At 39.5% G+C, this 24,752-nt stretch overlaps 2 protein-coding genes across 15 annotated transcripts in view; one reads left to right on the top strand and one right to left on the bottom strand.

Moving 5' to 3' along the window:
- The window catches only part of APBB2 (amyloid beta precursor protein binding family B member 2), a 411,855-nt gene extending 406,635 nt beyond the window's left edge, over nt 1–5,220 (top strand). For 10 of the 13 annotated variants that reach the window (XM_008017571.3, XM_008017561.3, XM_008017562.3 and 7 more), the window contains one exon: nt 1,267–5,220. In XM_008017571.3, coding sequence (XP_008015762.1) covers nt 1,267–1,434 — 168 coding nt within the window. In that variant the 3' untranslated portion in view covers nt 1,435–5,220. The remainder of the gene's footprint in view (nt 1–1,266) is intronic. The other 3 variants (XM_008017573.3, XM_038008602.2, XM_008017572.3) reach the window with 1 other exon arrangement.
- NSUN7 (NOP2/Sun RNA methyltransferase family member 7) overlaps nt 2,511–24,752 on the bottom strand; it is a 60,743-nt gene continuing 38,501 nt past the window's right edge. The window contains exons 8-11 of one of the 2 annotated variants that reach the window (XM_073012452.1): nt 23,387–23,488; nt 18,988–19,105; nt 10,975–11,098; nt 2,511–9,842 (exon numbers count right to left, since the gene is read on the bottom strand). In XM_073012452.1, coding sequence (XP_072868553.1) covers nt 9,213–9,842; nt 10,975–11,098; nt 18,988–19,105; nt 23,387–23,488 — 974 coding nt within the window. In that variant the 3' untranslated portion in view covers nt 2,511–9,212. The remainder of the gene's footprint in view (nt 9,843–10,974; nt 11,099–18,987; nt 19,106–23,386; nt 23,489–24,752) is intronic. The other variant, XM_073012453.1, reaches the window with a different exon arrangement.

Consider the following 24,752-nt stretch of genomic DNA (forward strand, 5'->3'; position numbering starts at 1 on the left):
ATACTATTTTCAATCTGTGTTTGGTTGAAAAAATCCTCATATAAGTGGACCTGCACAGTTCAAACTCTGTTGTTCAAAGATCAGCTGTATTGTATTTTCATTATTTGTTTATTTTGAGACAGGGTTCACTCCGTCGCCCAGGCTGGAGAGAAGTGGCCACACTCACAGCTCACTGCAGCTTTGACCTCCCAGGCTGAAGCAGTCCTCCCACCTCAGCCTCCCAAGTAGCTGGAACCACAGGCGTGTGCCACCACACCTGGCTAATTTTTGTATTTTTTTGTAGAGACAGGGTTTCACCATGTCCCCCGGGCTGGTCTCAAACTCCTGGGCCCAAGTGATCCGCCTCCCTTGGCCTCCCCAAGTGCTGGGATTACAGGAGTGAAACACCATGACTGGCCAGGTCAACTGTATTTTTAAATGTTTGGATGACAAAAAAATTTTTTTGATAACTTTTAACTTTTTATCTAATCTTAAAGAATTACTTACCTTCCCATTATGCAAAACCAGGTGGACTACATTGTTATATTTCTGAAGAACAGGAATTCTCCCTTGTGCCAGTGCTAATGGATTTTTAAAAATTCATCCATAAAGATTTAGACTTGTATGTAAAATGTATCCTGAAATCTTAATACCTCATCTTTTTAATTAAAACAGGAAATAGGGAAGGAAACAAACGTTTTTGAATGCCTTCTGTGTTGGTAGACCTATTTCAGGCGTTCCTCAAGCATTACCAGCATTCCTTACTTAATCATAACAGCCTCTCTAAACAGTGCCTTCTTCAGCCATTTTACAGTTGAAGAAACTGAGGCTCAGAGAGATTTAATAATTTGCCTGGGGTTCACAAGTGATAGACCTTAGATTCAAACCATGCCCTTTCTACTGTGCTGTCAGTGCGCCATGAGTACCCACCGAGATCTGCATGTCTCTGATGAAGAATGTAACACACTCTCTCCCAATGCTTTCTGGTTTCATTAGCTCATTGACTGTGAGGTGTATTCGCTGCGGACTATCAATATAGAGGACACGTGGAGAGTGGAAATGGATGGAAGGAAAGGGTGGCAAAAGCCAAAACCCCTTTGTTGAGCCTAATATTTTAGGAGAATTTAAAGCACTCACATATAGAAAAAAATAACTCTTGGATTTATGTTTAGGAACTAGGTCATTAACCTTTGGGAGTCAATGTATGGGTGATGACTTAAAGTCATATTAAAGAAGAAGAAATAATATGTCATTAATTACCTTAAAACACGTTTTGTTTTATTTCAGTTACGATATCAGAAGTGCTTGGTAGCCAGGCCGCCTTCTCAGAAAGTTCGACCACCTCCACCGCCAGCGGACTCAGTGACCAGAAGAGTCACAACCAATGTAAAACGAGGGGTCTTATCCCTCATTGACACTTTGAAACAGAAACGCCCTGTCACCGAAACGCCATAGCTGCACATGGGAAAAGACTCGGCTATTTACCTGAAAATTGACTAGCTACACTAAAGAAGATGAACTCTGCCATCTGACCTTCCATCCAGTTGCTGATGCTTTGTCTTCAGAGAATTTACCCTTAACCAAGCAGTGTTAGACAAGCATGTTCTCTCGTCTTGCCACCATCATGTGATATGAAAAGAAGCATGAATAATTTTTTTTGCTGTAAGTTACATCATGCGCAGTGGAAGGTCTTTTTCTTATTGTAAATATTGTGAACATTACTTAACTTCACACATACAGAGAGAAGAATGTGGCCACACCCCTCCTAGTGAACTAATGCTGCGTCCTTGGAGTGAATGATGCGTGAGTGAGTTTCACTGTCTTCTTGGCTGGACCTGTCACAAGCAGCGTTTAAGTCCTGCTGCACTTTGCCCTGTTACCCACATTGGAGTGGGCACTGCAGAGCAGACACCATTGAATTGCTGTAAAAATAGGATGGCGAGTTTGTGTTTTAATTTTTCATAAAATTGAACCTGTTGGTTGACAAAATTGGCTGTTGGCATCAGTATAGAAACCAACTGGCAGCTTTCCTTGACAAGCTCTTTGACACATGGACACCATTTCATGTCTACAGCTGTTTGTGGGGTGTTGGAAAAAGTGAAACTTCAAAATTGATGAAAAACTAAATTTGAGGAATTAAAATTGAACAAAACATAGCTTTTCTTTTCAGATGGCTTTCAAACTGATTATTTTTTAAAGAGATTAATAAAATCATAATGCATTTTGGGTGGGGCATATTTCAAACTTCTGCCTTATATTGTACGGTGCAGCTAGAGAATTATAGTTCCCTATGGCCATTCTCTACATATACATTAAGATGAAGTACTCCTCATCAGCCTTTCATCCTTAGTTTGAGAACTAGCTGATATGCAATTTGAAGTTGAGGAAATATCATTGATACTTCCATCATGCACGATTATTTTCGATTTCTACCACCACGTTATTTTTGCTAGTCCATGTGCTAGAGGTAAAGGTTCTGCTGGAATTCTGCATCCAGCTCAGTCCCCCTCTGATGCTTTTTGCCCAGAAAGCTGTCTGTCCATCATTTATTGTCCATGGCAACAAATTACATTAGGTTGAACCTTTCCTTGAATTTATGTATTTAATATTAGAATTTGTTGGACTCAACTAGATACATTTTTAAATTTATATTTTTTCCATTTTTACTTTGAAGATTTGAAATTTTCATATCTGAGCAAAGTCTACATAGAAATAATGGACTATTTAACAAGTTTCCCAAAAATAGCATTTTCCTGCTCCTTTTTATGTAGATGAGAAACTTAGCTGTAAAGACATACAGATTTAGACTCTTGTTGACATTGTCGTTTTAAAAGGAAGTTGCTAAGGCGATCAATCTCAATATTAGTCTTGTTTACTTCTTTTTAATGTTAAAATTAACATTTACAACATCCAATTATAAAAGTAATGCTTTATGTTTATGCACTGCTATGTACTTGTCTAAATGATTTCCACATTTTTATCACATTTGAGCCTTACAAGGTAGAGAAGGTACTAAATACACTTTAGAAGTAAAAATATGAAGTACCAAGAGGCTAAACCCACTGGCCTAAGATCTCACCAAAGTTCATGAGATAACCAGGACTAGGACCCACGGCTCCCGACGCCCATACTTGCTGTGTTATGCTGCCTCCATATCTGTCAGGAAGAGCCTTTCCAGAACGACTTGGCATATACTAAGAAGAGCAGGTATGGAAAGATCTATTGTCAGGCAATCTTAGAATTCCCTATATGAATGGGAGAAAGATGTCCAAATTCCTTACGCAGTGGTATTAATGATGATGCCATTGCCTTCTCTAAGTCCAGGACTGTTTTCCTACAGTGTGCCTCAAACGTGTGGTAGAGGACAGGATTCTACATTCACAGCCTGTTCCATCTACGAGCTTTTCCAGATGCTACTTGTGGTAGAGACATTCCTAACTCATGGTACCTAGCCACCACAGATCATAATGGAATGAGTGGGTGGCTTTTCTACCAGCCATTCCTTCAGAATTCATGAGGGGTGGGGGGCAGGGGGACTGGAATTGTCTTAGCACCCTAGTGTTATGACAAAACTATGCTACTTTAGAAATGCAATCTACTTTTCACCAATACTACTGATCTGAAGTAACCAATGACATCATAAGAAATCGCTGCATTAAGAAAATCCTTGCCGTGCCCTTTGAAAAGCTGTTCAGAAATCATTTACAGTGATCTTTCATCATGGTCTCTGTAGTGAAACGTTTTAGTGTGATAAATTTCAAAATTCTAAACAAATGACCCACTTTTATATTGGAAATCTCTACCAGAACCCCCTCTTCATTTTTTAAGGCATACATTTGCTTGTTTTCAAGATCAAGAATTCTCAGCTAGCTTTAAGTAGCAAACTGATTTATATATGCAATTATAGGATGCATTAAGATGAATGATAGCCTTTACATAACATACTGAAAACTTTACTGCAGATGTTTTGTTTTGAAAATGGCATTGTATGGTAAATGCAAATTAATTTTGTAAAATTATGTTAAACAGTATGTTCAGACACTTTCTGCCATGGCCAAAAAGTATGTATGAAAGTATGTGTGTATTTGTCTGTGAAAGGATGCCAATGTTTTACCTGATATCTTAGTGACACTTCAGTTATCTATCTATGCATTCTTTAGATCTGTGATTCGGTAAACAGGCAGCCATGTTCACGATGCCTTGTATGTCTTACCATATTTTTAATTAACCTGTTAAATACAGCTTAAAATATTTTTATTTTATTTATTCTATTTTTACTGAAATATACTGCATTATTGTGTTAATGTATTATCTTTCCTGGATATTATCTCCCAGTATATCCAGATCTAAGTAATCTCAGTGAACTATACATTGCCTAAAAAGTGGTTTTGTAATGATTTATAGTCACATTTCTATTGGGATATGTAGAAGAAAAGGCAAAATGCTTAAAGTTCCTTTTATTTTTTAAAAGCAGCTAGATAGACACAGACTTGCCACCTCATACATCTGCTCCTTTGCAGTGTCAAGGGGAATGACTAGCCAACACGCCTATGGCTAAAAACTTTCCTTTGCAGACTAAAGCACTGCTTGGTGCTTCGTTTTCTACCCTTCACAACATGTGTGATTTCACCTAAGAGATATATACATGTCCACATGCCCTTTGTTTCCACCTGGATATAAGATCACTCATAGCTAATTAGGACCATTGTTTTTTGTTCGTCTGTCTCGTTGCATGAAGGGACACTAGACCCATTTCCATTAAAATAAGTTCTTGGTGATAAACTGTGGCACTGCTACTTCTTTTTAAATCCACTTTATGATTTCAAGATGGACACTTGTAAGATGACTTGACACGAGGCCATTGCCTGGAAGCCCCAGAACTTTCATGGCCTGTTCATGTCCCAGGCATTGCAACACAAACTCAAGATTTCGCCACAATATGACAAGCACTTTCCTGATATTAGCACAATTTAACTAACAAGCCCCTTCGCTCTCTAGTTGGCCAGGCTTAACCTAATACACATCTAACATGTGCCACATGGCCAGTAGAAAGTTTAATTTCAGCTTCAGGGCAAAGATACCCACTCACACCGTGTCAATCGCGAGCAGTAGTCCCTGGCCTCCGGAGCAGCTTGCTTCCCCTGAAAGAACGCTTTGTTTTCCTTTACGCCCCTTTTCCTGTTGACCACTTTTACACATTTAAATGTAATTTGTTGTGAGAATAAATTTAGCTGCATAAAACGCTTGGCTCATTTATCTGGCATCTTAGTCACATTTACAAGGAATAGAAATAGAAATTTAGTGTCTCTAGTTATTTTTAAATTATTCTTACCTCACACTTCTTAGAAATCACTTTAGTAAGGGCGGGCGTGGTGGCTCACGCCTGTAATCCTAGCACTTTGGGAGGCCGAGGCGGGTGGATCACGAGGTCAGGAGATCGAGACCATCCTAACACGGTGAAACCCTGTCTCGACTAAAAATACAAAATAATTAGCCGGGCGTGGTGGTGGGCGCCTGTAGTCCCAGCTACTTGGGAGGCTGAGGCAGGAGAATGGCGTGAACCCAGGAGGCAGAGCTTGCAGTGGGCGGAGATCGCGCCACTGCACTCCAGCCTGGGGGACAGAGCAAGACTCCGTCTCAAAAAAAAAAGAAAAGAAATCACTTTAGTAACGGAGCATTTTGCTTTGATTAGTTACTACATATTTCTGCCTGGTAAGAACTAGGAAGTAACTTTAAATTTTGAGGAATTACCCATGCTTATTTGGTGATCGGGAAGGCCAGCTGGCCTTCTGGACACAGAAGCCTATTTAGTCACCAACTTGAGTCTTTTGTAAGCGGTCTTTCTAGGATTGTGATATTTCAGCACAAATAAGTTTATCACTTCCTTTAAGAACCTGACTTCAAAGAATAAAGAAATGTACACACACTGGCCAGGCACAGTGGCTCACGCCTATAATCCCAGCACTTTGAGAGGCCAAGGTGGGTGGATCACAAGGCCAGGAGATCAAGACCATCCTGACTAACACAGTAAAACCCCGTCTCTACTGAAAAATACAAAAAAATTAGCCAGGCGTGGTGGCGGGTGCCTGTAGTCCCAGCTACTCGGGAGGCTGAGGCAGGAGAATGGCCTGAACCCAGGAGGCGGAGCTTATGGTGAGCCGAGGTGGTGCCACTGCACTCCAGCCTGGGCAACAGAGTGAGACTCCGTCTCAAAAAAAAAAAAAAAAAAAGAAATGTACACACACTAAATCCAAAATGAAAGGTAACTAGAAAAATCAGTTGAATGTGATTTAGCTTAACTGTTAGGCACAGGAAGGCAGATAAATAGAATTTAAAGTATGTCCCTGCTTTTTGTTCATCTTGCGCTTCCCCAGTGGTTTCTCTCTAGGCAGTAAAAAAGAATAAAATTTCATTACAGTTTCAAGCATTATATGGTGGTAAATAATTTCAGATTAAAAATATAAATTTGCTATTGGAGTATCTGAACACCAGTAATTTCATTATTTATAATTTTGCAGCACTTTAAAGTCCAAGAATGTAAAATGCCAAGTGAAATGTGTCAGTGTAATCAATATTCTCCTTCATTAGAATTCTCTCATATTGCTTTTTTTTTTTTTCCAGACAGAGTCTCACTCTGTCGCCCAGGCTGGAGTGCAGTGGCGCAATTTCGGCTCACCGCAACCTCCACCTCCCGAGTTCAAGCAATTCTCATGCCTCAATCTCCCGAGTAGCTGGGACTACAGGTGTGCACCACCACACCCGGCCAATTTGTATATTTGTAGTAGAGACAAGTTTTCATCACGTTGGCCAGGCTGGTCTCGAACTCCTGACCTCAGGTGATCTGCTCACCCCAGCCTCCCAAAGTACGCGATCCATCATGTCCAGCCTCATACTGCTTTTATCCAAAGTACCTTTCCCTTTTCACTCCACCAAAGCATTTAAATAATTGATCCTGTCCTTCATAGAAGGTTGTCAAAGAAGAAAACTGCAGTGTAATTAATGAATGGTTTAATTCAGAATCTTCATATACTTCTAAAGAGAAAAATAATTTAGTGCCAAATTGCATGTTAGGAGATACTCAATGTAAGTGGCAACAAATTGTGACTTCAATCACATGCTACTGTAGAGATGAGAAAATTATCCTAAACTATTCCATAAATAACAATGAGCCCTAACATCACAGAAAATACACTTGAAAATAAAAACCTCAGACCTGTTACTTCTGGACGATGGAATACTTTTCAGTCTGGTATTGGGGAGGGCCAGGAAAGGATAAGGGATTCTTGTGATATATAATGGGATTCTTTGCTGAACAATTTTAAATTAAGCTGCACTGCCTTCCTTGAGGCATGGACTACTCTAACCCAGATAGAAATCTGGATGGGTAAGAGGATGAGCCACATGCTATCATTTCAGGGCAAGAAGATATTGTTTCATTTTCAAAATCAGCAAAATAAGCTGAGCATTTTATATCTTTCTGTACTTTTCAAGAGTGATAATTAACATGGGAAGAATTCTTTGGGAATTTAAAATAGAAGCCTGGTTCAAGTATAAAAAGTCTTGTTTTCTTTCTTCACTGACACTTTTTTTTTTTTTTTTTTAAGGCAAGGTCTCACTTGCCCAGGCTGGCGTGCACTGGGGCAATCTTGGCTCACTGCAACCTGCGCCTCTTGGGCTCAAGCGATCCTCCTACCTCAGCCTCCTAAGTAGCTGGGACTACAGGCATGTCCCACCACATCCAGCTAATTTTTGTATTTTTTGTAGAGATGGGGTTTTGGGGTTTCACCACGTTGCCCAGGCTGGTCTGGAACTCCGGGGCTCAAGTGGTCTGCCCACCTCAGCCTCCCAAACTGCTGAGATGACAGATGTGAGCCACTGCACCCCAGCCCACTGACAAGTTTTACTGATAAATGTAAATCTAAGCTAAAAGAAAATTTATTACCGCTATAATAAAATTCGCCATTCTCTTTTAATCCTCACTTCAAATAAGAAAGTAAAAATAGAATATCAGAGCTGAAATAGACCTAAATATTCATCTTGAAGAGGGTAATATTCTAAAAATCATGCCATCTGAATTGAGCATTTTAGGAATTTACATAACATTTCTATACAACTGAATTACAAAAATAAAACTTTAAATTCAAACTTTATGACTATGTCTATGAATGTTTTTAAACAATAAGATATGTAGTTGTCTCTTATTCTATTTAATGACAATTTCTGTTGCCATGATGAAAAATCAATAGACTCAGAAATGATAACCATACCAATTCTTGGTAGGCAATTGATAATACATTCAAGATGAATCGACATTTCATATAATTAAGAGTGCTACAATATATTTAATTGTGCATCAGAAATGATTTACCAAAGTTTGATTCCTGTGTGTTGTTTGAAATGACTTGTAGATTTGGTTGTATCACCTGATCTTTGAAGAGAATCAGAAATGTATGGGTTACTTCAACAGTAGGTATCACTTGCATTCAACAGTTTTGCCTCTTCAGAATTATTAATATTTAGGTGGAAATTTGCTCACAGTCTTTTTTTATAAGAGTGCTTGACATATAGGAAGGGAGAGATGATTGTGTCCAGTCTATTCACGATCCTGGAAGCTCCCCCAGTGAGAGACACCTCACGTAAAAGCGTCTCTGAGCTGCACACACCTGGCACTTGGGAACTTCCTGCGCTTCCTACTTAAACTCAACTTCAGTCACGTTACAAAAACTCATGTCACTCCCTGTTCAAAGAACAGCTTGATATTTAAGAAAAAAATCACCCTTGATCGTGGTTGAGAAAGTCACGACTCTAACTGCGTGGATGCTGAAGAGCAGTCAGCGGGCGCGAGAGGCCGGGATCGCTTGCCCGGTCGGCTTTCTAATGAGCTGCCTGCTGAAAGGAGGCAGCGTTTCCTTCCCTGCAGGAGAAACTGGGCAGCTTTAAGTCCAGCCTGAAAGTTCACAGGAGTGAGATAAGTTCTGACAGCTGACACTGAGTCTCTAACTGGATCCTCTCAGAGCAGCACTGATCGGTTGAAGTCTCTGAATTCTGCTTTGCTGACTCCTACATTATTGTTTCTCACTTGTCTGAATTCTCCGAAACTAATATCACACTTAGAAGATCCCTAAGTGACCAAAAGAATGAATACCTTGTGTACAGATGTGGAACCTTCAGAGAAATACTAGACTTTGAAAAAAAAATCAACCGCTCTTTGGCCCCTATAAAAACCAAGACAATCAAAGCCATCGCCGAGGAGGCCTGAGTAGGGAGGAGCGCGTGTCGTCTTTAGGCTTTTCCCCTTTTCTGGATAGTGAAGGTGTGGGAAGGCAGGTGGTCACAAGTGCCTTGGGGGCAACCCAGTGACAGTACAAATGTTGAGTTGGCATCCGAGATCTGATCCCTTGGGGACTTGAAAAGGGCATAAAGACTGGAGGCAGAACAATCTCGATGGGTTTCAGAGCAACCATTCTGTCTTCTGGCCGAGGTCTTAAGAAGTGTGTCTGCCGTTCACGCGGTCTGGAGGGACGAGTGTTCTTCATAAATGTAGGCACTGCAGGATGAGGGGCCAGCTTGTGTTTTCTGGTCTGTGAGGAAGCCCCCACTTGAGCAGTATTTTTCTGGGGAAGAGATGGTTTTGTTACAGTCTCTGATAGATTAGCACTGGCTTTAGTTTCTCGATTCAGGAACTCAGCAATCTTCATTTGGATGCCATTATCAGTAGTGGCAGCTTTGGTCAATGATGTTTTTGATTTTTTCTTCTTCTTCTCCCGTTTTGATGATTTACCCAACTCAATGCCATCCAGCAGACCCTTGGCTGCAGCTCGGGCCAAAACATCTTTCACAGACACTGTCTCAGAAGGGTCCCGCTGCAATTAAAGAAGCACTTACTAAATGTGGGAGTTAGCTATTATTGTGTCTCTTGCAAATATTTATCAATGTATCAGTAAAAATAAAAAGACTCTCTTTATTATACTAAAAGAAATAAATAGTTTTTAGGCCTTAGTCCCCAGTCTCATAAGCCTCAGCAAATGCCAAAAACAAAAACAAAAACGTAAACTTCCCCATTTATGAACCTGATACCTGATAGAAAAAAAGAATCACAGGGGGTTTTTTTTTTGTTTTTTTGTTTTGTTTTGTTTTGTTTTGAGATGGAGTCTTGCTTTGTTGCCCAGGCTGGTACAATCTCAGCTCACTGCAACCTCCACCTCCAAGTTCAAGCAATTCTCCTGCCTCAGCCTCCTGAGTAGCTGAGATTATAGGCTGCGCCACCACGCCCAGCTGATTTTTGTATTTTTAGTAGGAGTTTCACCATGCTGGCCAGGCTGGTCTTGAACTCCTGACCTCAGGTAATCCACCCACCTCAGCCTCCCAAAGTGCTGGATTACAGGCATGAGCCCCCACACCTGGCTGCTTATTTCTTACATATGAGGGAAGATGCACTAGATGTTGACAAAATGCTTGGGGAGGTGGGGGTGGCAGCCAGGCAGAAGAGGAACACTGGGGAAGTATAAAGAACAGGGCTGGCAGGGTGCGGTGGCTCACACCTGTAATCCCAGCACTCTGGGAGGCCGAGGTGGGTGGATCACGAGTTCAGTCAGAAGTTAAAGATCAGCCTGGCCAACATGGTGAAACCCCATCTCTACTAAAAATACAAAAATTAGCCAAGCGTGGTGGAGGGCGCCTGTAATCCCAGCTACTTGGTTGAGGCTGAGTCAGAGAATCGCTTGAACCCAGGAGACAGAGGTTGCAGTGAGCCGAGATCACGCCACTGTACTCCAGCCTGGGCTACAGAGCAAGACTCCGTCTCAAAAAAAAAAAAAAAAAAAAGAACAGGGCTTATTTGCCACACAGCAGTCATTCTTGCTGCTGCCCTTTAGCTGTTTATGAAATGCAAACACGTCTTTACAGAATGTGCACAGTTTCTGGCTTACTTTTATGAGGCTTTGTAGTTTATTAATTCCAAAGTATGACATGGATTAGGATTTTTTTTTTCCTTACCTCCCTTGTTAAAATAGAAAGAAAACAACCATTGGTAATTTCAGATGGTTCCATTCTAAAAAATTTATCAGTAGACAATTGAATTTCCTTTAAGGAGCACAGTGGAAGAACAGGAGGACTAAGCCTGCAGCAGACGGGAACAAGCATTCAGCAGTTAGAATGGCTTCTTTGCCAAGAGAGGAAGAAAGTAAATTGCAGCTACATTTTTTTCGAGTATACTTTACTAATCATTTAAACAGAAATTCCAGTCAAGAACACAATTCTGAAGCAGCCTTTCCCTAAACACTATTATAAGTTAAAAGCTCTAATATTTTATATTAGTTCATAATTTATTACAAATCCCAGATTCTCCATCTTTAACCAACTATGCCAAGAATAACAAATTTTTAACAAACTTTTAAAAACTGACCTTCCCAAAGTCATTAATATGTTAGTAAGAGGTTTCCATTATCAAAGCAGGTAAACATGTACATTAATCACAAAGTTATCCAAAATTGCCTATATTTCTACCATTTTCAAAATACAAAGGAGAAAACATTTTCTTTTGGTTATTTTTTGCACAATTACAATATAAAAATATAGCCTATCACTTTAATTACATTCTTCTTCCCAGTCACTTTTTGAGGATTAATAGATGAGTTATATAGTGTTCAAGAAAGTATATAACAAAGACTGTGTAAGAAAAATCTCAAATCATGAATAGATTTAAAATGAAATTTTTGGTTTTTATGTTTAATATTGAATTTATCATTTCTTAGTAAGTGGTTCATTCATGAATAATAAATGATTCTATTTCCAGGCTTATATTATTAAAATATATTTAATAATAAGTCAAAGCAATTAAACACTATTCTATATGAATTAAACTATCAGGAAATCTTTTATTAATCATTGTGTCCTGGCCGGGTGCCGTGGCTCATGCCCGTAATCCCAGCACTTTGGGAGACTGAGGCAGGCAAATCACTTGAGGCCAGGAATTCGAAACCAGCCTGGCCAACATGGTGAAACCCCGTCTCTACTAAAAATGCAAAAATTCGGCCAGGTGTGGTGGGTCACACCTGTAATCCCAGCACTTTGGGATGCTGAGGCAGGTGGATGGGTCACCTGAGGTCAGGAGTTCGAGACAAGCCTGGCCAACATGGTGAAACCCTGTCTCTGCTAAAAATGCAAAAATTAGCCGGGTGTGGTGGCAGACGCCTGTAATCCCAGCTACTCAGGAGGCTGAGACAAGAGAATTGCTTGAACCTGGGAGGTTTAAGCCACGATTGCACCATTGCACTCCGGCCTGGGCAACAAGAGCGAAATTCTGGCTCAAAAACACAAAAATTAGCCAGGCGTGGTGGCAGGCGCCTTTAATCTCAGCTACTTGGGAGTCTGAGGCAGGAGAATCATTTGAACCCAGGAGGTGGTGGTTGCAGTTAGCCGAGATCACACCACTGTACTCCAGCCTGGGTGACAGAGAAAGACTCCATCTCAAAATAATAATAATAATAATAATAGTGTCCATGTGACACAGCTACAAGCCAAAGAACACCAAGGACAGCCAGCAACCACCACAAGCTGGGAGATCGCAGGGGACAGGCCTCTCCAGCACAGGCCCCAGGAGGAATACACCCAGCTAGCACCTTGCCAATGCCTTGGTTTAGGACTCCCAGCCTCCAGAACTATGAGAGAATAAATGTTTGTTGTTATAAGCCACCAAGTTTGGAGGAATTTCTTTCAGCAGCCCAGGAAACTAACACACATGACAAACGGGATTTTGCAGATGTAGGATAGGTCCCACGTTAGTTACCCTGAAGATAGGGATATTATCTGGGTAGATCTGACCTAATCACATGACCTTTGAAATCAGGGTCTAGAGGTCAGACATGGAAGAAGTCAGAGATTCAAAACACAAGATGCTATGATGGCTACTGCAGGTGCACAGATGGGGGAGCCTTTGGACAAAGAATGAAAGTGGCCTCTAGGAGTGGAGAGCAGTCAAGTGACAGCAGCAAGGAGACGAGGACCTCAGTCCTGCAAACACAAGCATGGGTGTGGAAGTACACTGTTCCAGAGCCTCCAGAGAATTCAGCCTAGCTCATATCCTGAGCAGAGAACCTGGCTGTGCCATACCAGACATATCTGAGCTAATTGATAGATGTTTTTAGCCACTAAGTTTGAGGTAATTTCTTAAATAGAAAACGAACACACAGTGGTTCACACTAGGCGAGGAAGCAATGCCAGGCTGCAGATGGCAAGCAGTGGAAGAAGGAACAAGAGGATGGAGAAGTGAGCTTGCTACCACGGATAATACTATTAAGGCTGGAAAACCAGCCAGAAGGCTATATTGAGAGGAGGATCCCAAAAGTACACCCACTATCAAGCAACAAGGAATGGCCTGGTGAGAGGGGCACCACAGCATTGAGAGGTTTGGTAGTGGCTTTCCTCTGCAAGCCAGGGCTGACAGTAGGGGATGCAGTGACATAACTGGCTCACTGACAGCAATGAAAATAATAGGATCCTGAAACAATAGAGACCAGGTGAGTAAATTAACCATCAGAAGCCAGGCATATGCAGATACTGATGATCATAATGAGTACTAAGACCAGAGAAGCACGTACTCTGGTGCGTGCACACTAAGACCTCTCATGCACTGCTCACCTTCCTGCCCTCCACTCTTACTAGGTAACAGAAAATCAAAACACAGAACACAACCTAGACCTCAGGCTCAAAGACTGTTCACTATTAGAAAAGACTAATTCACCACCATGTTAAAATGTCAGATGAGAAATAACATCTGATCATATCATTAAATGCTGCAAAGTCTTTTCATAAAACTAGACATCCATTAGTGATTTCTTTTTTTCTTTCTTTGAGACGGAGTCTCGCTCTGTCGCCCAGGTTGGAGTGCAATGGAATGATCTCAGCTCACTGCAACCTCCACCTCCCGGGTTCAAGCGATTCTCCTGCCTCAGCCTCCCCAGTAGCTGGGATTACAGGCACCTGACACCACACCCAGATAATTTTTGTATTTTCAGTAGAGACGGGGTTTCACCATGTTGGCCAGGTTGGTCTTGAACTCCTGACCTCAGGTGATCCGCCCACCTCGGCCTCCCAAAGTGCTGGGATTACAGGCGTGAGCCACAGCACCCGGCCCCATTAGTGATTTTGAAAACCTGTTATTGTGCTATTGGCTTAAGTATAGACATATAAATCAATGGATAGAATGAGAATAGAATGAGAGTCCAGAAATAAGCCCACACATCTATGATTAGTGGGTTTTCTATTTTCTTTCTTTTTGTTTTAGACAGGCTCTTGCTCTGTCTCCTAGTCACAGCCTTGACCTCCTGAGTAGCTGGACTACAGGTAGGCACCACCACACCTGGCTGATTTTTTGTGGAGATGGGGTCTCTCTATGTTGCCCAGGCTGGGATTAACTGATTTTCAACAAGGGTGCCAAGACCATTCAATAGGAGAGAATAGTCTTTTCCACAAATGTTGCTGGGAGAACTGGATGGCCAAATGCAAAGAAAGAATTTGGACTCCTAACTCATATCATATACAAAAATTAGTTAGTGGTGATTGTTGTACAACTTCATGAATGTATTAATATTTTAAGGCACTGAACTGTACACTCTAAAATGGTGAATTGCATAGTATGTAAATTACATCTCAAAAAGCTTATTAAAATAGGAATAGTTACCTATACTTAATGTATATCTATAACATAATATAAACACACACATCCATGTAGTTGGTATTCAGCTGGTACTTGCTGGTGTGGCTGTATCAGCAGTAAAAATACCAAAATTTCTGGGCTTATTCCTATTTGCTGCCCCAGCTCTCCAAGTGCCCCTCTAGACCATCACATAATAAAAAGGGACAAAGAGGTTACACTTAGCTCACCAAGGGACCTCCAAAACCCTACTTCATCCCTTTAATGGGATATTTTAGGACTTAGAAGTGGCAAGATATAGGAAGGAAATTGTTAACCACTTAATTATGCATCTTTGGATTGTGGGTGAAGTTTCCGTAACAAAAAAATAATAAAATTTGAGAAGAAACCCACTTAAAACTATAGTAGTTATAGCACTGTCATATTAGTATAGAAATAGCCAAAGGTCAATGGAATAGAATTACAGGTCCACACAGAAGTATACATGGGCTTAAAGCATATTTTTAAAAGATGGCATTTTAAATCAATGGGGAACGGGGGCCAAGGAAATATTATTTGGGGAAAAAGTAAACCTTGATCCATACTTGAGTCTTTTACCAAAATAAAGAGCAGAAAACTCAATTATTTAAATATAAAAAAGATGAAATTATAAAAGTAATATAAGAAAACTGATAAAAGCATTCATAAGCTAGGAATCCACATAACACAAAATGTAGAAACCATAAGGTAAACATTGATACAAATGTCTACACAGAAATTGCTGTAAAGCAACTTCTTTTTCTTTTCTTTTTTTTAAATTTTATTTATTTATTTATTTATTTTTGAGACAGAGTCTCACTATGGCATCCAGGCTGGAGTGCAGTGATGTGATCTCGGCTCACCACAGCCTTGACCTCTTGGGTTCAAGCAATCTTCCCACCTCAGCCTCCCTAATAACTGGGACTACAGGATTGCACCACCACACCTGGCTAATTTTTGTATTTTTTTTTTGTAGAGATAGGGTTTCACCACATTGCCCAGGCTGGTCTCGAAAACCTGAGCTCAAATGACCACCCACCTCAGCCTCCCAAAGTGCTGGGATTACAGGCGTGAGCCACCATGCTCAACCTATAAAGCAATTTTTTAATTCAAGTTTTTATTTAAAAATAAAAAGATAATCTGAAAAATATCTGTAATTCATATGAAAACAGCAACTCTTCCTAATATATAATAAGACATGTGAAAAGAAGAAAAAGAATAATCCAGTTGAAAACAGTGGGAAAGTACATGAACATGCAATTTATAAATAAACAGTAACAACTATAACAATTTAAAATTATTGAACATTTATTATATGCCAGATACTGCTCATGTGTTAATTTAATATATTCAATCTCCACAAGGATCTAATGATGTAGGTAATATCATTAACTATATTTCACAGCCACCTTTTACAGCCACCTCACCATTCACAATACTCTTCTCCCACTTAACAAAAAAGGTATATTGTCCTGGGATATTAACATCTCCAGGATGCTAGCAAAGGGACAACTCAAGAAGGTGGCCCCCTTCTCCCATGGCAATGCAAGAGTTTAGGTAAGAAATCTTTAAGAGGGTATCAAACTCAGCAAACCTTCCTTCCTTCCTCCCTCCCTCCCTTCCTTCCTCCCTCCCTTTCTCCCTTCCTCTCCTCCCACACTCACTTCCTCTCTCCCTCCCTTTCCCTTCCTTATTTCTATATATCTATCTTAGAATTCAAATTTAGAAGAAAATCACAAGAGAATATTAATGTTTATTTGAATTAAAGAATAAAGTCAGACTTTCTGACAAGGTAAATTTGGTTTTGACAATGATAACTAGTTATGTAAAACAGGTAACAAATTTAGCATTTTCCCATAAATCAAATAAGATAAATAAATCTGCAGGTCCAAACATTTAACAGAAATATATTTAAAACACATATGTAACATAATGTTCCAGAAGTAATATATTTTGCAGCTATTTAAACTTATGATGAAAATGTTAGATATTAACTCTAAAATAAAGAACAAGATATATAGTTATTAAAAAATGTTTAGGGGCCAGGTGCGGTGGCTCACACCTGTAATCCCAGCACTTTGGGAGGCCGAGGCAGGTGGGTCACCTGAGGTCAGGAGTTCAAGACCAGCCTGGCCAACATGGTGAAACTTTGTCTCTATTAAAAATACAAAACTTAGCCAGGGGTAGTGCTGCATGCCTGTAATCCCAGCTACTTGGGAGGCTGAGGCAAGAGAATTGCTTAAACCCAGGAGGTGGAGGTTGCAGTGAGCTGAGATTGCACCTGGGCAACAGAGCAAGACTCTGACTCAAAAAAAAAAAAAAAAGGTTTAAGGATAATTTGAGCAAAAATGTTTGACAACCACTGCTCTAGAATCCTTACTTTTAACCACTCCACAGTACAATGACCAATCAGTAAACAGGAAGCATGCTCAACCTCAGTAATAGATGAAAATATAATCAGTAATGAGATCTCATGTTTTCACCCCACAGGTGAGTAAAGATTTTAAGTCTGATGAAGCTCAGCATTTGTGAAGCTGTGGGGAAACAGGCCTATAAGAGTGAATGTTTTGATAGTAATTTGACAATACCAATTAAAACTTAAAATAAGCACATTCTGTGGTGGTGGAAAAATCTAGAAGGCTATAAATCAAATTGTTAAGAACAATTATATATAAGAGGATGCCATTTGGAAAAAGGCTTCCTTTTTAAGTTAGTACTTCTATAATGTGAAATTTTTACAATAGGGAACCAAAAAAATTACATATTTGCAAATTTTATCATGACAGCCAAAGTCCAAAATGAGCTGAATATTTCTGGGATATTAAAAAGAAATATAAGCAATAGGTAGGTGATGAGATTAAATGACATGTAATATTGCTTTCAACTCTAAATTCTACCACTTTGGGGTACTAAGAAGTGATTCTTAGAGGCTGTCTGGTATAATTCCCTAGGTAATGCATAATTTCTTTTTTTTTTTTTTTTTTGAGACAGAGTCTCGTTCTGTTGCCCAGGCTGGAGTGCAGTGGCGCAATCTGAGCTCACTGCAAGCTCTGCCTCCTGGGTTCACACCATTCTCCTGCCTCAGCCTCCCGAGTAGCTGGGACTACAGGTGCCTGCCACCACGCCCGGCTAATTTTTTTTTTTTTTTTTGTATTTTTAGTAGAGATGGGGTTTCACTGTGTTAGCCAGGATGGTCTCAATCTCCTGACCTTGTGATCCACCCGCCTTGGCCTCCCAAAGTGAGCATAATTTCTTTTGACAGCATCCCCAACAAGTAGTTATAAACATCTTCAATATATACTCTCCAATTTGAGCTCAAATCTCAAACCAATCTTTTATGCTATAGATTAATCATTAATCACGGCTTGCCTGAAATAAAATCAATATTCCTCCATGTTTGCCATATCACATTCTTTTTTTTTTTTTTTAAAACAGACAGGGTTTCACCATGTTGCCCAGGCTGCTCTTGAACACCTGAGGTAAAGGTATGTGCCCGCCTCGGCCTCCCAAAGTACTGAGATTACAGGTGTGAGCCACTGCACCAGGCCAGTTATATCATATTCTTAAAAATATTATTCCTAGCAAATCAAGAGGCACACATTCCACATTCACCAATTTGGTTGCATACCTTCAATAATACCCTTTGCCACTGGATGATGATTTAGCTAATGCTACGTTGAGGAGCTCTCAGAACGTGAAGTTGGCTCTTAGCTACTGAAAGGAGCTACTAATTAAGGAAAGTCAGCAATAAAGAAAATAGAGGTGTGATTAATATGCCCACTTGTGAAATGGGCAAAGGAAAAATATCAAGTTAAAAGGAGGGAGCAGACAATATGCATATTAAGAATTAGAGGAGCCAGGCGTGGTGGCTCACACCTATAATCCCAGCACTTTGGGAGGCCAAGGCACGTGGATTACCTGAGGTCAGGAGTTTGAGAGCAGCCTGGCCAACATGGTAAAATCCCCATCTCTACTAAAAATACAAAAATTAGTCGGACGTGGTGGCATGTGCCTGTAATCCCAGCTACTTGGGAGGCTGAGGCAGGAGAATTGCTTGAACCTGGGAGGCGGAGGTTGCAGTGAGCCGAGATGGTGTCACTGCACTCCAGCCTGGATGACAGAGCAAGATTCCATCTCAAAAAAAAAAAAAAAGAAAGAAAAAGAAAAAGGCCCTATGGAATCTATGTTAAATTTGTAAGAAGTTAGGCAATTGTATCATACTAAAGTATAATTTTAAAAAGAAAAAGTAGAATGTCTTTATACCACTTAGAATATAATATTTTTCATTTTAAAAAATATTTGTTTGAGTTGTTTAGAAGAATCCTTCCTTTTCTTACCTATAAGGTTGTACTTTATTCCCAAGGTCTTGAAATTCCAGTGCTTTCTTAACAACAGCTTCATTTTCTTCTGGACAAACTGAACATGTGCAGTAAACAACTGCTTGAGCTTTAGTAACTATATTAGAAGAAGATGCAATGACTGTAACAATGCTATTAACAATCCTATACAAATGTGCTATGTTTCCAAACATCTATTTGATACTAATACCACATTGTTCTGACGAGAATAATTTCCCCAGGTGCTTGAATGGTTCCCCTTCAAAGCAAAAGCTTGTCTTAGTAATTTAGTCTGTGGCCAGTAAGTAAAGTCATTCTAACTGGATTGTATGGAAATTGAAAATTCAACAAAAAATGAGGCCAACTTAGTTATAAACACAAAGAAATAAATACTGCAGGTTACCATGAACTTGATACTTCTGCCCATTCTTCTACAATCAATATCGCCCAAATAGTTTAAAGGATTCTAGAAACAGACAGACTTAGAGGTGAATCCCAATTCTGTCACTTACTGCTCTATGAACCTGGACAAATTACTTAAAGTCTTACATTTTTCATCCCTAAAATGAGGTAATACTACCACCTGCAATTCACTCATTGATTCATACTTATTGAGTACCTACCACCTGCCAGACAGGCACTGTTATAGGCTTTGGGATACAACACAAACAAAAATCCATACCCCTGTAGAGTTAACTTTCTAGCAGAGGAGAAAGACAATAAGACAGAGATAAATAGGAAAACTATATAGTACTCTTAGGTGATCAATGCTATGGAGAAAAGCAGAGCAGGGGTGAGGGATAGAGAGTTCCAGGAGAAATAGTGTGAAATAGGGCAGGGAGAGAAAGCATTGTTGAGATGGCAAACTGTGGGTAGACTAGAAGGAGATAAGGAACCAGTCACAGAGCTATTTAGAGAAAAGCATTCTAAGGTAAAGGAACAGCCAGTGTAAAGGCCTGAAGTCAACGTGGTGCTGGTATGTTCCAGGAAAGTGAAGGGACCGGTTTGATCAGAGCAGAGGGAATGAAGAGAGAGTAGTGAGCCAAAGTCAGAAAGCATAGTCTGAGTCCCAGATAGTACAGGGACTTGTGGGCAACCAGAAGGGCTTAGGTTTTTACTCAGGTTATGATGGTTTTAACAAGATCACTCCGATTGCTGTGTTAAGAATAGAGTGTAGAGGGCAGGGGCAGAGGCTGGTAGAGAAATTAGGAGGTCATTACAGTTGATGGTGGTTTGGACACCGTGGTAGTGGTGGAGGTAGCTGGATATATTCTGGGTATAAGTTGAATGTACCTCATACACTGACAGACTGGCCGTGGTATGAAAGAGAAATCATGGATAATGCTAACGTTTTTAGCCTAAGCGAGTGGAAGGCTACAACTATCATTAACTGAAATGGTAGTACTGTGGGAGGAACAGGTGTGGCGGGAGGAAGATCAGGGCTTCCATCTTGGACATATCAGCTTTGAGATGACTATCAGTCCCTAAGTGGAGATGTCAAGAGGGCAGCTGGAAATACAAGCTAAGAGTTTCGAGAGGAAGTTTAGACGAAATATAGATTTGGGAGTCACGTAGAAGTGTTTAAAACCATGAGACTGGATACAATCACCAAAAGAGTAAATATAGTCAGAGAAAATACATCCAAAGCATGGACTGTGGCACACTTCCATGGTAAACAAGGTGTTGAGACAGAGAGGACCCAGTAAGGGAGACAGAGAAGGGGGAGCCAGAGAGAAGGCCTGGAAGGTGGTGCCCTGTAAGACAAGTGATGGAAGTGTGTGAAGGGAAAGAAAGCGACCACTTCTGTCAACTGCCACAGACAGATCAAGGTAGATGAGGGCTGGGAACTGATGCAACAGCATGGGATCACTGGTGATCCTCACAGGACCATTTCAGTTTAGTGGCAGGAGTGAATGTGTGATGGTAATAGCTCAAAAAAGGAGAGAAAAGATTGAGGAAACATTGTTCCCAGGGGAAAGGCAAGATACAGGAATGTTTTACGTAGGCAGAGGACATTCAAATAAGTTAAAATATAGGGAATTTTTCTCAATGAAGGACTATAAATTCTAGAGAGCACAGAGTGAGATGTGGACAAAGGAATATGAAGAGAGTTATGGAGACTAGAGTATAGGAGATGAGGAATGACCTGGAGTCGGGGCCTCTTGAGTTAATTGTCATTAATAGGTATAAAGGATATAAGAAGACATGTTTCTTATAATTTGATTTATTCGTTTTTGTTTTTGTTTTTTTTAGAGATGGAGTCTTGCTCTGTTGCCCTGGAGTGCAGTGAGGTGATCATGGCTCACTGCAGCCTCCAAGTCCTGGGCTCAAGCAATCCTCCCACTTCAGCCTCCCGAGTAGCCTACATGCCCCCATGCCTAGATAACTTTTTAAATTTTTTGTAGAGGCAGGGTCTCACTATGTTGTCCAGGTTGGTCTCAAACTCCTGGCCTCAAGTGATCCTACCATGTTGGCCTCCCAAAGCACTGGGATTTCAGACATGAGCCACTACGCCCAGCCCATTTATTTACTTATTTATTTGTTTATTTGGAGACAGAGTCTCAGTCTGTCACCCAGGCTGGAGTGCAGTGGTGCAATCTCAGCTCACTATAACAAGTGATTCTCGTATCTCAGCCTCCCAAGTAGCTGGGACTACAGGCATGCGCCAACAAGCCCGGCTAATTTTTGTATTTTTAGTAGAGATGGGGTTTTACCATGTTGTCCAGGCTAGCCTCAAGTGATCCACCAGGCTTGGCCTCCCAAAGTGCTGGGATTACAGGCATTAGCCACCACTCCTGGCCCCCATTTATGATTTTAAAGTAGAGAGTAGTGGCAAGGCTGTGAGTCTTAGAGGGCAAGGGAATTAGGGGTGCCCGGGCCCCATTGTTGCTCTCGTCAAAGACAGCATGCAAGCTAAGGAAGAAGGTTTGGTAATTATTAAATAAAATAGTACATATAAAGTAAGTAGCAGGTGCCTGGCACAAAATAAGTAAGCAATAAGTGCTCAAATATTTAAAAATCATTTTCACAACTAACGAGGACACAGCACAGTAAGTTTTGGTTTTTTTAAATATTTGTTTTTACTCTAATTCCATGACAGATTACATAATTATCTTTTATGTGGTTGATTTCAAATGGGGCTTTTAGTGAGTTCTATCAAAATTTGGAGTCAAACCCCTGATTACACACTTAACTACCTAAGACAGCATTCTCTTAAGGGAAAATTAAATACAACTTGTTTTGACTTACAGTATGTCTTCTAGTAATATAAACTGTCATAATCTCAAGAGTTGCCAAATTTTATGTTTATTTGGCATCATAAAAGAGCTTATGTCATTAAAATCCCTTTACTTTTCAGATTCTTTCTGAAGCTTTTTTAAGCTTTAAATATCTAATTAAAATTTAATTTAAAAGGATCAGCTTATTATTTACCAAATTCCTGATCTTCCAATCAACTTATTTCCCATATCATATTCATATCATGTTCAAATGAATATTTATTAGCAATATAAACTAAAAGAAAAGGCCTCCTCTGTGCTTTCTATTTACTTATTTATTTTTTGCTTTTACTCCTGGCAAGCTGTGACCTCTGTGACTTCTATAGGCCTTATTTCTACCTCATGTATGTTTATGTATTTATTTACTGAATGATCTGTACCCATAGATCTATACCCATAATATAGATGGGTCTATGCACACATCCATTTATCTTTAAGCCTTTGCAGGTCAGGATTTGCTAACACTGATACACCTTACATACAGCTTAATGCCTGACACAAAGTGGGCACTTTATAAATATATACGGAATTAATAAAAGTTTATTAATTTCTCAGAGACATCTAGATTTCTGTGTGCATATGTGGAAAAGCAGTGGTACTCAAAATCTAAATAAAGTTATTAAATCAATGATATAAATCACTCAAAGTGCCGCCTTGTTACTCAAACTTCAAATCAAGAGGTCTAGGCTTTCTCTGCGATTGCACCTCTCTGTTCTCTACTTAGCACTAAGAGAAATAAGAGTTTGGCTAAAATTTGGACTGTAGAAGAGTTGTTAGGGGTAGGCACAATGACAACAGAAAAATTATATCAAGTAAGAAATCCAAGAGAAGAAACAGGAAAGCTGAAACTATAATTATAAATATACATAATTATTTCACTTCGGCATTACAAAATTAGTAAATTATGCTTGCTAACCTGTTTAAAATTACAGTAAAGCATGTATTCTAGAAACTGAGATTAAATTGGTAAAGATAAATATTTTGTTATTTGAAGGCAGTAAGATTCTGGAAAATGTGCTCATGGCTCACACTTCATTGCTTGATTATAATAGATCATGAAAGACTAATATTTCTAAAATGTACACCGTATTTTAACAAGATGGTGCCTGTGACAAACTTACATTTCATTGCATGTGTTAGCTGTTCGTACTGCTGTTGAGCAAGAATGTGAAGTTTGTCCACTGATATGCCTCCTTGAGAGTGATCTTTAAGGAATTCTGTATCTGAATTTTAAAAAGAAATGCTTTTAAATATAGCACCATTAAAAACTTTTTACATATTGTTATCATCACATAATTTTTCAATCATTTTGCCTACCAATAAAAGTGTTTCATGGAAAATATCTATTACAACTAAATAGACATTAAAATGTTGACTTAAAAATTAGAACAATAAAGTTAATTCTGTTTCATTTTAATATTGCTTTTCAAAAATATTGAAAATATTTAATATTGTTTTTCTGCAAGTTGCTATGAGATAGTCATCCAAGTAGTCATATAAGTCATTTAGACACAGAGAAAATGCAGTCAGTTCTTGAGACTAACACTGGAAAGAGAAAATAAGATTTATTTTCCAAAATAAAAGCAAATGGGCTATAGTCAGATCTGAGAACATACAAGGATATAGTTTAAAATACTAACTTTCCAAAAGAAACCTTGGAAGAAAAAATTCAGAAAAGCAAATGTTATGTCTTCATAACAGATTAAGAAATAATGTCTTACATTTTTTAATTTTTGAAAAATAATTTAAATATATGTATTGATATTAATGAAGACATACTGAATGCAATGCTACTACTTTATGTAGATTATTTTAATGACCACTTGAAGAATTACTATCCCTTTTAACATTAAGATAATTGTTTAAACATACATTAAACAACTTGTCTAAGGTTATATAGCTACTAAGTGGACAGCCAGGATTCTAACTCAGAAATCTAACCAGAGGGCCCAACTTTCTAAACTCTGTATTATACTACCTCTCTAGAACTCGCTAGAGTATGACAGCCAATTATTTATACCATGCATGTGGCTGTTGTCCATACCAATAATATCACTAAAGGTTAATTAAACTCCATTTCTTCCCAATTTTTTAGTTTTACATTTCATGAGGGGTTTTTTGTTTTTTGTTATCGTTGTTGTTGCTATTTTTTTGAGACAGGATCTCACTCTGTCATCCAGGCTGGAGTGCAGTGGCATAGTCTCGGTTCACTGCAACCTCTGCCTCCTAGGTTCAAGCAATTCTCATGCCTCAGCCTCCTGAATAGCTGGGACTACAGGTGCACACCATGATGCCCAGCTAATTTTTGTATTTTTAGTAGAGACAGGGTTTCATCATGTTGGTCTCGAACTCCTGGCCTCAACTGATCTATCCACCTCAGCCTCCCAAAGTGGTGGGATTACAGGTGTGAGCCACTGTGCCTGGTCTACATTTCACATTTTTTTTTCTCTATTCTAAAACTCTCCATTACTTGTTAAAGGACTATTG

This window comes from Chlorocebus sabaeus, chromosome 27 (assembly GCF_047675955.1).
Source record: "Chlorocebus sabaeus isolate Y175 chromosome 27, mChlSab1.0.hap1, whole genome shotgun sequence".
Lineage (NCBI taxonomy): Eukaryota > Metazoa > Chordata > Mammalia > Primates > Cercopithecidae > Chlorocebus > Chlorocebus sabaeus.